Source organism: Motacilla alba, chromosome Z (assembly GCF_015832195.1).
Source record: "Motacilla alba alba isolate MOTALB_02 chromosome Z, Motacilla_alba_V1.0_pri, whole genome shotgun sequence".
Classification (NCBI taxonomy): Eukaryota; Metazoa; Chordata; class Aves; order Passeriformes; family Motacillidae; genus Motacilla; species Motacilla alba.
Genome location: NC_052046.1, coordinates 27,535,032 through 27,547,513, shown reverse-complemented (window position 1 = coordinate 27,547,513; position 12,482 = coordinate 27,535,032). Strand labels below are relative to the sequence as shown.

Below are 12,482 nucleotides of genomic sequence, written 5' to 3'. Positions count from 1 at the left end.
TATTAAATATGGATGTTGTGCACCAAAACTTCCTATGGACATCTGAACACCAGCACACAGCTACACTGGAGTTGCCATAGGTTATTCCAAATGTCCATGTACTGGAGAAAGCCATGAGGAGCGGCAGGAAAATGTCATGTGAGGCATCCAAGAGCAATGTAAACAGGATCAGTGCGCCTCTCTGGCCAACTGAATTGAGGCCTTACAGGTAGAATGTGCAGATGAAGGACTTGACAAAGTCATAGCACACTTTTAATGCACATCTGTAAGGGGAGGTAATATTTTTATTAGGCTGTCCACTATAATTGGAATAGAAGCCTTCTGGGATGAGTCTCTTCTTCATTGGGATTAACTGAAACTCTTATGTCTCCTATAAATTTCATTTCTCTCCTATATGGAGACAATTAAAACCACAATTAAACTTCTGCAGGTATAGGAAGGTAAACAGACATTTTTCAGAAATGGAAGCATGACCTTTAACACCAACATTGCAGCTACACCTGCACCAGAACAAGTCAGAGTTTGTTCTCCCAAAGCAATCTGCAATCCAAAGGACTTTTTCAAGATGTACTGGGTACAAGGATGGGAAGTGAGATTAACAATAAAGGAGTAAGAAGGGAGGCAGAAAAACTGTTTAGCCAGATTTTGATTAACTAAATACAAATGCTGGACTGTTTTGAGGATGTCGATCACACTTTATGAGACAGTTTCTGCTACAGAGATGTTGCCTGAAGGGCATGGTAAGTCATGGTTGAAGGCATCTATGATATATGATGATCCAGGAGGCTGCATTTGCATGGGTTAGTAACTAGTTGAACACCTGTCAGTGCCCCAGGAAAGCCTCGGCCCTTGTGTCTGACCAGTCTGTCAGCGTCCTGCTGCGGGGACCCTTCACTGAGCAGTTCAGGAGGTCAGGAGATGGGTCAGGGTCACTCCCCCTCCTGCATCTCCACATCTGGACCCACTGCTGGCTGTCACACATCTTACTCAGTGAGGGGTGGCTGTACCCAGAGGGCAGATATTAAGGGCAGCACCTGAGATAACCTTGGGATGGGGACCTGTGTCAGTGACCTTCCCAAAGCTGCTGACACAAGAGCAGGACATCTCCCTTTCCCTGTCTTGGTTTTAAACTGCTGGGAGGGTTTTCAGCTGGAGAGGACACCGAGTTCCCTCTTCTCAAGAATTTTGACTGTAGTGCCTGGCCATGGTGTCTCCACTCCACCCTGCATTTAGACCCCACAGATTGTGTTGTGTCTGGGAGGTTGGGTGTGCTGACTGCCTTCCACCTGGGAGCAGCAAGCATATTTTCCCCTGAAATTTCTGTACTGTTTTCTTTATCCTCTCAGTCACTTTCCCACAGATGTTTAAAACATTTAAACATAGCTGGCTTTAAGTGCAAATACTGCATTAAGCCTGCTAGTCAGTACACTAATAAACATGTGCCTAACAGTTTGCAAAATGAGGTCTTTTGATATTGTTTTTAAATTTACTTCTGATTTAAATTTATGGTCCTAAAAATTTAAAGTTAGTATCATTAAAAGGTACTGCTTACAGCCTTGTCAGCTAGACATACACAGACTTAAAAAATATTTGACATATTGACCATTTTAAATAAAGTAACCTTCTGTTACACTACTGCACAGTTTGCTGTCACACAACTGTTTCTATGCTGTTTTGCTTTTCTACCAGCTGAAGCTTTCCCCCAAATAAACAGAGAAATAAATTAATAAGTACAGCAATTTCCATATTCAAAAGTCACAGCTATAACTTAAAATGCAAAACAAAGCCACTTTACCATCAATGTTGATGTTGCAACATGCTATATATCTAATTCTATTTGTTAGGAAAACCCCTGAAAGTACAGGCACCTCATCATAGAATCTTAGAATGGTTTTGGCTGGAAGGAGATCTTGAAGTTGGTCTAGTTAAAACTCCCCTGCTGAGGGTATGGACACATGATGTTAAGGATTATTTTCTCTGTTGAAAATGCAGACACTGTATCTTTCTCTGTAAGATACAGGTAATTTAAAGGGACAGGGGGGAAAAAAAGCCCAAACCAAAACCCACAAAAGAGTTTATTTTCTTTTTTTTTTTTTTTTTTAATTTTGCATTAAAGAAAGGAACTTCATCAACATTGATTGTCATTTACAGAAAACATTCAAAAATCATGTGTGCATTATTATGAAATGCTAACAGTGTTTAACTAATAATTTACAGGTCATAAAATAAGCCAAAGATCTATTACATTCTAAAGTAATATAGAACCTTTTCATTTGACATGGATGCTGGTCCTACGAGATTCATGATAAAAAACCCTCAATGGTCATTTTCTAAATGTATCAGGCTGTCTTTTTAGTCACATACACATAAATTAAGTCAATTATATTAAACAAGGGACAAGGATCAGAAGAGAATTGCAGATGTAAAAATTCTGGATGAACTCCTGGCACTGTTGAAATCAGTGAACGGTTTGCTGCTGGTTTCAATGGAGCCAGATTTTTACCCAGTACATCATGATTCGTTTATAGTTATGGTTTTTGCATCTACAAGCCAGTTAAGACACATGACAGTTATTACACAATTGAGCTTAGTAAAAAAAAACAAAAAAAACCAAAAAACATCACTGTTGACTCTATGAGGCATTTGATTTTAGAAAGGAATTTTTATTTGTCTTTTGAGAGTGATTAATTTTGAGTGTTACTCATTATTTTATTAGATTGTTTATTATCATATTTCTTGACAGGCAATGCAACACTTGTGTGTTACCAACAGTGGTAAACATGCTTACCAAATAAAAAAACAACACACCCCTAAGATGAAAACTAAATTGATTTACAACAATATAACTACAGCCAAGCGCCAAATAGCTCAGGGCTTGGATCCTGGATCCTTAACATCTCATTTCACTCTAACAAAATGAACTGGAAATAGGATAAAAACATTAGATATTTGAAAGTGGGAAGTTTATGAAAAATCATTTCTTCTCACAATCCTAAAAGCATTTTCAGGGATACTCCAAAAATATTAGAAAGCTTCATTTAAATCTAAATATCTATCTTAATTATGTTTTTATTTTTTTTATAAATTGGTAATCACAAAATACTAGCCATTAAAGTCACATTTGGATGCCGGAATAGCATCTAAGTACTTTGCTAATTATTTACGCTCCTGCCTGTATTACATTACAACTGTTGATAAACTGGACATAGTTTCTTTTTCCATTATTATCTTTAAAATGTTCATTTGGTGAAGATCAGTTATGGCTTCAGATTACAGCTAATGAGTGACCAGACCTCAAATCTAAATAAGAAATTAAAGGCATACAAAAATATTTTGCTCATTGGAAAGAGAGAAATGTTTCTATTAATATAAGTAATGTCAGAAGGATTCATAAAAGCCATATGCTACAAAGAAGCATTATTTGCTTGAACAACTTTTCTTCAGATCAGTCAACTGCAGTCTGCAGGAATTATTATAATACTCACTGTACAGACTTGCTGGGATCATGTTTCACTGACAATCCCACATTTTTTTCCAAATTATGAACAGAAGCATATACTAAATATCAATGGCTGGTCAAAAGGCTTTATCTATTACAATCAGTTTCCATAAAAACTGAAGAGAACATTACACTTACAGGAAGCAAGTACATAATTTGCTCTTTGATGTTTTTCTTCTTTAAAAAAAATCCAACATTACAAAGTCTTATGTTTAAACAGAGACATAGAAAAAAATCAGTGTATTCACTGTCCCAAGTTATTTACAGCAAAAATTACTGAGACAGCATACCTAGTATTGGACCTTCCACAAGCATATATTAAAAGTAATTACATATGAAAAAATATTTTATTTGTCTTCTACATTTCTACAATACATACTCAGGTTTCTTTCTTCTTGTTTTGTTTGTTTAGTTTTTAAGTAACTTCTTTAGTGTTAATCAAATGAGGCAGAGAGTGCAGCTGTAAAATAAGGGATTTTGTTGCTGTTATGATTCCTATATTCTTTATATTGTCCATTCATTACAATTGAAGTAATTAGTTTGACATGGGAATTATAGCGATTAGCATAAATCTCAAAATACTCAATGTATTTGATTTAGCTGAGTGTTGATAACAGCTTAGAGTTCAGTTGTGCTTTATTTGTTGCCACAAGTAAAAACACAGAGCCGCTCCCAAAAGTGTACTAGAGGTCACATGGCAGCCACCCAAGAGGTAAAGACTATCACGGCTAGTTCACTGGCTATGCTACTCAGTGGCTTTTTAAAAATAAGTGCATGAATAAATCCCCATATACTGCAAGAGAATGTGTGGTCCACACACTGTAGGGTTAAATGATTATTATCTTTTTTTACTAACAACAAAACACCTTTTTTTGCCTGATTCTGACATTGAAGTGACACATTAAAAAAACCACAAATGTAGTGCATCTGAATCTGAATCCCCAAAGTCAACAGCCTAATGTAGTTACTTTGACTTAATTAAGCTGTATGTCTAATCAAGACAAGTATAAGTGCTTTTTTTTTTTGCTTTTTTTTTTTTTCTTCAAATACGCTGGTTTTATCCAAAACAGTTGTCAAGGTAAAGCCTGTTCTTTCCTGTTCTTTCTGGGTCTTGATGGTTAACTATCTGCTCCTGCTTGTGTTTCAATGCAGTTGCATTCCTGTTTCCCAAATAAGGGGCCAATGTGTTCCTAATATTGAAAACTAGGAGTTATTTTTTAAAATTCTCTCCAGACAGAATCTTTTATTGAACATACTTTACCGCTGTCCATGTATAGTCATAAACAAGGACCTCAGCACTTTCTTGAAGCACAAGAAATTTTCTCAACAGCAGTATTTTCATTCATAAATTAGCAGCTATATCCAACAAATCAAAAAATATGCAAAATCACCATATCTACATTAGCTGAATTTTTTCTTTTCATTATTGTACAGAAGACCACGTGCAAAGCAAACAATTCCTGCAAGTACAGTTACAAAGAAACAGTTACAATTTACTTATTGCTGCCATATATATCCAATGCTGTTTTCTTTCACTTTCCCTATGTGCTGTGATTGAATTGTGAGGATGACAAAATTATGCAAATGTATTACGTCATGTTACTGAACTCAATGTAAGCAGTATTATCCTCGCTGTCTGCAGTAACACCCAGGAAATACTTCTCCTTTCCCAGAGCATTTTGTTCATTGCTTTATCCTCTCAACAGAGATGCAACACAAGGGTCATTTGGAGGACGCAGACACAGCTGCCCCCGGACGTTCAGCCTGCCTTTTTAGGAGAGTTACTGATCTGTGAGCTACCACTGTGGAAGTTTTAAGCCTCTTTTCACAATGACTGTTGTCTGTAAACTGCAGACAAGTGGCTTTTAGAGCTGCAAACAACTTCTGGGATGATAACTTACTGGGGTGTTGGGCTCATTGTCATAGAGTCGTGCAGGGACAACACATGCAGGGATGATGCATGCAGGAACAACACAGCTAAGTGAGAGCATGAAGGAAGAGGAGGAAGGAGCTTCCTTTCTACCACCTGGGTGGAGCTTCCCTTGCAGGTTGCAAGTACTGATCAACTTTGAGAAAGAATGAAGATGAGTCATTTGCTACACCAAGCCTTGTTCACTAGGAGCTAGGAGTGAAAGGAAAAGGAAAGAGAGGCTAGGTCCTCTGATCATAAGACTGAACCTTTTAATGGGAATCTATCATGCTAACAAGAACTTCAGTCACTTGGACATGGCTCCAAGCAACCTGAAGGATTAAAGTAAAAATTGCAATGGGATGCTTGGCAAAGAATATGATGGTGAAGATCCTAATGCATAAGGATGCTGGCCTCTTCACCTCCTGAACTTGTCCATCAGTCTTCTAGGTGGAGGGAGTTCTGAGAATGGAAGGAGTCAAAAACCACACATACTCACTGTGATAACAGGAGCAATGATCATATTCAGAGCTGAGGAAAACCTCTTGGTTGAAGACATGGAATTAACTTAATGACTGGCAATGTAATCCTCTGCAATTTATCCTTCTGTGTGTGTTGTAATGACAGAAAACCTGTGGTGTAAAGCTACGGATAAGCACATTTCAAAACTTAGGAACTGGAAGTACTTTTCACTAGCACAGTATACAATGGGGTAATGTTTTCTTGATGTGAGAAAGGAACTAATCGTACCATGGAGAAGTATTGCTACAGAGTCATGGGCTAGCTATGATTTTGTGCATCCCTGAGAGAAAATGGTAGCTGATAGCCACTTGCTCATGTCTACTTGTTCTTCACAGTCACTTCTCCATGTCCTAGCTTGGTGCTCTTGTCATTGCTGACATACTTATTCCATGTCTTAACCTTTCCTCTTACACACCTGCAGCAAGTCTGAATATGAGCTCACACAAATGGTACATGAACTGAGTACTTTGAAACTTTGTCAGTTGTCTAAATTCAGTAATTCATACAACGCATGCTTACACTTTGTTCCCAAAAGAGCCTTAACATCATCAGCTGATGGGTCAGTATGACTCTGCTGACTGTGAAATGACAGGCAAAGTCTGACAGATCAAGCTGAGGAAATGCTGACAGTGAATTCAATTCATACCAATGTTACTTCTTATCATTGGCTTGAAAGCCTTGTCTGGGTCACGTTCACTTGGGCAGCTCAACCCATGCCCTTTAAAGTCTCTTACATTCTCTTCTGTATTATCACTGTTATATTTATAGTTATTTTCAGTAATGAAACGTCCCTGAGTGGCATAGAGTGCAACATTTGCATTAAGCAGTGATTGTCATTTACAAAGCATGAAACTTAAAAGAGTAAGGATGAGGACTGGGCCTCCAGCACACTGTTCCTAATGGATGTCAGAGATAGGATTCAGTTTCTAGAGTGGAGGCAGAAGGTGCTGGGACAGGCTGGTAGGCGTAAATACACTACTATTTTATTGGCCAGGGAAAAGCAAGCTGCTCTGTCTCAGGGTTCCATTTCATACACTTATAGACATAATGAATTGGACCAAAAAAAAAAAATCTTTTGTGTTTCAGTTTTATCTTATGCGCTATATTCCTAGGATGTCCAAAAGACAATGACTGAAAATAGGAACCACATTTCAGGCTGGACCTTAGCTCTTCTGGAAACAGCACAATCAATGCAGAGGCAGGAGGGAGGAGGAGGACTGGGGGAGCCTGAACATCTTTCAAATGGCATTTGAAACACAGCTTCAGAGGGGTCGAAAAGTCAACAGGGAAAGGAGCCATCAGCTGCACATCTCTAGCTAAGCTGCCTGACCAGTTTGTGGGATGGTGGCAATCTTAGAGAAGCTCGTACAGCCTGGTAGAGGGAGGCCAAGAGGCTAGCGCATAGGAGCAGCTTTGCAGCCTCTTTGTGTAGAAGTTGTTACATCAGAAATCCTCCAAACTGTCCCAAAGGGAAACACACCCCTATGCAAGACTCAACAAAGAAAACCACATAACAAAGCTCATCTTCATGGGCAGCTCTGGTAGCTGCTCCACCTCAGCACCATAACCTGGTGCAGGTATTGAAACAGCACTGGTGCCCAAGGTGCATCAGGAGAATAAACTGACGCCTGTGAAACTGGGCTGAAATGAACAACACGGAGCATGAAGTCAAAGCACTTAGGAGAGTAACATTTGCCTTCTGCTCAACAGAACTCAGGTGGGACCACTTAATGCAAAGTCTTGCTACCGGTTGAGCATCTTCTTTGCTGAAATGACTCAATTTTTATTGACTTTAGTTAGAGCTAAGTGTCTGACAACTTGCAGAATCAATTAATTAATGCTGTTCATCCACAGGCCAATCAAAAGCTGTACGCTGCTTTCAGAAACAGGTTTTCTCAACTGAGGTGCCTTCTACTACCATGTTTCTTTTCTAGCAATTTCCATTAGAAAGAAATATGAATCTTAGAATTAATTTTTTTATAGGAAGAGCAGGCAAGGGAGATATTTACAGCAAAATGAAGTCTTTGTGGTAGTATAGGTAGTATAGTCTATGTGGTAGTATATATAGTACAGTATAATGAACACTGTAAATCTGCTTCCTCAATGCCAAGGGTAATATAGCATATATGGCTGAATTACTGGAGAGCAATGCTACAAGCAGTAAATTCAATACATGGTTTAAATATATGCTTTAAATATGGTTTTGTTACAGGACCCAGGTTAATCAATCATTAAAAACTGTGTCTCATTTGAAAAGTTTGTCACTAAAAAAAATCAACAAACATATCCAGTTACTACAGAAAGAAGATGTGACAAATTTTATTTTTAGACACTCATTGAAAAGTTTCAGGTTTTACCGTGGACTACTGAAAGCCAAAAAAAACTAAAATGAAGAACTAATATTGTGAATTATTAAGTTAGTTACTAAAATTCATGCTATTTTATCATTAAAAGTCTATGGATAACTTAAATATGTGAAGTCCAAAACTTAAATATGTGAAGTCCAATATAAAGAATTTGAAATTTTGAATGTAAGTGACTGTGTCAGCAAAACCAATCACAAAAATCCAGCCTGTGGCATGTGATCGCCATATATTGTTCTACACTCAGTCAATGAAGGGCAAAAGAGGTACTATACCTATGTGGCCAAGCCCAAGTGACAGAAAATTAAAAAAAAACTAATTACAGTTAGCACAGCACAGTTCCATAAATAAATAGTGTTCAAAAATGAATTTTCATTTTCCAAGTAAACCACAACACTATTTGCTCAAATCCTGTACTAATAGTAACAAATTTTTTTTTTTCAATATTTGAAAATCTCGGTAGAGGTTATTGCCTATCAATGACAATGAAGATCTTGTATGACAGAGTATTAGAAGTTTTAGGACAAGAGTCAAGAATCCAATTTTATTTCTAAACTGGGTATTTCTACCTTTGTGGTCTCTCACAAGTTGCTTAACCTTTTTTCTTTCATTTCCACATCTTTAAAATGTGATCATAATCATTACTGATTGAAAAGGTCATGACATTGTAGTGATATAAGAATAGGGCTTTAAAGATTAAAGGCCCCAAAGAGAATGATTAATGTCATTTTCACTGGTGACCTTCATTTAGTTATCTTGCTTGAGAAGTAATTCAAAAATCCCAAGGAGCAATTACCTTATTAGAGAAGAAAACAACATTTTCAAGATGTAACACCCAATTGTGAAGGACTATTTATAGACATGACAAACCTCTTTATTAAGCAGCACTATGAACAGTAGTATTTATCCCTTATTCTATATTTCTATGGGTTGGCTAAATATATACTTTTGATATACTGTAAATAAATTTATAAAATATTTCAAACAGTATGTGTGTATTCTTGTGTTGGTTAATCAAGAAAAACATGAATCCCCTGCAATTAAAACTGAGCACTTTTAGAGTTCAGTACGACTCAATTTTTCTCCTGATAAATCTATACAAATAGTACATAGACATTAAGTTTTGATATACACATACTTGAAATTTGTGATCCTTTTCTTGGATTTGCTATACAAAAAGAGCTGCAAATAGGTAAATCACCTTATAAAGGAATATCAGTCTTACAGTTAGAGTGGTATAAAGAAGCATCAAGAGAAATGCTTTATTATGTTAATTGAAGACATTCTAAGGTAGTCACTAGAGAACCGTGCTCTGAATTTGGAGTAAAAAAGGTAACTTTAGTAACTGCTGTTCTATGGCATTAAGCAATTTTGAGGAGTATGTCACATTTGCAACAAAATTCTCACAACTAAATTTGCTGGACAGATTTTTTTTTTTAAGTTGTAATGGATCTGTACAGAAACATTTATTAGCTGAGAGTTTGTAACTACTCTTGTACCTGTTCTGGCCTTGCTAAAACAGAACAAACAAACTGTGATATTCCCTAGACTTGATTCTGCCACAAAATATATATGTAAACTTGCAAACTGACTGATGGAAGGCCAAGGGAGAACTCCTCAAAGTACTTGAAATAGGCTGTGAATTATCTGCTCATGTAGAAAAGAGAAGCCTGAGACCAGAGCTGCACAAGACATTATGTTATCACTACAACAGACTGATTTTCTTCACCCACCCCAGGGCCCACCTGTGTCCCTGTGGGCTCCCTGTGACACTGCCCCTCCATGAGTCTGGCAAACGGGCAGTTCCTTTGGGCTTCCCCTTGCCTTGCCTCAGATTGCACTGGCTTCGGCATGGTTTGAAATAAAGAAACACATCTGCTTGTGATTCTGCCTCCACTTCCTTTCTTCTCTACTGCCTGCTTCTTCTTATTTCTGCTCTATGCCCTTTGCTGGCATCCCAGAGGAGAGTGCTCTGAAAAAGTTCAGAATGGGTAAAAGTGGTGGTAAAGAGAGATGTAGCAGAAACTAAATCCCTCTTTCAAAGCTAAAACATCAGTGTTTTGTACTACTGGCAGAATGCAGATACATTAATAATGACTGCTGATTAAATTTAATTAATCCACAAGATTAATTCTATGGCAGCCTTCTACTCCCCTCTGTGTTTGCCTTTGGTTTTGCAAGCAAATGCACATACAGTCAATTCACAGACAGACAAAAAGAAAACTCCAATCCTTTGCTCCACTCCTGAAATGCATCTAAAATAAATCTTATATATGCATATATATATATATATACACAGTTATATACATAGAGATATATACATACATATATGCATGTGTTTAGAACATACACAGATGTATGGATGTATGAGTGTAATGGAAACCATCAGACCCACCTAGATGATGACTGTCAGAAACAGTGACAATTACACTGTTGTTTGTAGTAACCATGGACTTCACTCACTTTTGACTTTCTTCCTCCTTCCCTCCTTTCTTTCCTCTTCAGAGATACGTTTTAGGCTTGCCATGGTTTTCACTGAGCTTACTACCTATCTTTCTAATGAGTTCAGCAAAAAACAAACCAAGATTTGAAGCTAATTTTCAAAGCAGTATATATAAAACAAAATCCTATGTGAAATCACAAAAATGTACATATGGGATTGTCTACATTTTTAGTCCATGTTCAGATACTTTACTGAGATCAGGTCCTACCATGTTCACTTTTGTATATGTTCTATCCGTGTAACAGTGAGAAAATAATAAAACACCCCAATCCTACTCCTCTTTTCACTAAAACCATCCAGACAAGGCTTTTGCACCACTGATACATTCCTGATGTTTGATTTACACACAGCACACATGCACTACATTACACAGATCTTGGAAGTGATCCTGTCATTACATATTGGCAGCTGACAATTTAACTCTGGCAAAACAAATCTTGATTGCCCAAAGTAAATCTAATACACTACTTGGAGAGTAAGAAATACATGACAGCTGGTTTGAGCATCCTTTAAATATAGGCATGTGATTTTAAGTTACAGCATGTATGCATATAATGCATACATATATATATACATACATACACATATATATGTATATATATGTGAGTGTGTGTGTCTTCCATATATGCACCATAATTTCCAAGACAGCTACAAATTTCCACATGCATTAAACTATCTAAAAACATAGAACTAGGCAGTCTAATAAGTGGAATTTTCTTAAACTATATTTTAACAATAAACAGCAAGAGTAATACTGCAAAGTACTGCTCTATTATCATGTATATCTACAATAAAATTCTAGGAATAGTTGTCTCCCAAAACATCCCCCAATAAAAGTAAATTTAAAAAAAAGGGTAACACCCAGTGTCCTATATTTGTATATTCATTGTCAGTTCAAAAATGAAAAAAAAAAAGTAAACAAAAGAGAAAAAAGACATCCCCTCTCAGAGTTGCATATTTACATTCTTCAAACTGTAGCGGTGAAAAATAATTCTATTAAGTGCATGACATTCCTAGTGTTGCAGTAGTGACATTTTTAATAATTTCTTCATGAAAACATTTCTCTTTGTCTTACTAGTGACGCATTCCATGACTACATGAAAATTCTATTATCCCCTTCACTTGCAGCCAGTGGTTGAGTCTGGATTGAAAAGCTCCTTGTATAATGGAGGAAACAGTGTGTTCACTATGTCTGGATGAGATTGCTTAAATACCTGCAGTTTCTCTCCGTGCAAGTTGCAAAGTGCAGTAATTGTTGGTATCTTGGCTATTAACTGTAAGACATTGAAACAGAAAACAAAAAAAAAAAGGAAGAAGGTGGAACCATATTTTGCATAAATTACACTTTCCAAAACGAACTATGTTAACTTCTTGCTGAGTAACTGAAAATGATACTCTAAGCTCCATCAAAACCCACCCACAGGACTAGACATTGTTCTTACTGTAAGAGCCTAGAAACAGTTGCCCCCAAAGTTTTATCCAAGGGCCAAAAATATATCTGACAAGGAACAGCCTCAACGAGCACATTTTTAAGGAAGTCACATTCTTTACAGGGTATGAATTAAAATTATTGGTATCTTGAACAAAAAATATAAGTAGTAAGAGTAAGAGGCAACAGGCACAAGAGTCAGGTAAGCCTCTACACATTGCAAGAATACAGTGCGTTTCTTTTTGCTTACATTAATG

General features: G+C 37.0%; 1 protein-coding gene across 4 annotated transcripts in view; it reads right to left on the bottom strand.

Annotated features, from left to right (window-relative positions):
* The window catches only part of RORB (RAR related orphan receptor B), a 162,077-nt gene that overhangs the window by 22,539 nt on the left and 127,056 nt on the right, over positions 1-12,482 (bottom strand). For 2 of the 4 annotated variants that reach the window (XM_038123970.1, XM_038123968.1), the window contains exon 10: positions 581-12,070. In XM_038123970.1, the coding sequence (XP_037979898.1) occupies positions 11,915-12,070 (156 nt within the window). In that variant the 3' untranslated portion in view covers positions 581-11,914. Of the gene's footprint in view, positions 1-580; positions 12,071-12,482 lie in introns of those variants that run through there. The other 2 variants (XM_038123971.1, XM_038123969.1) reach the window with 2 other exon arrangements.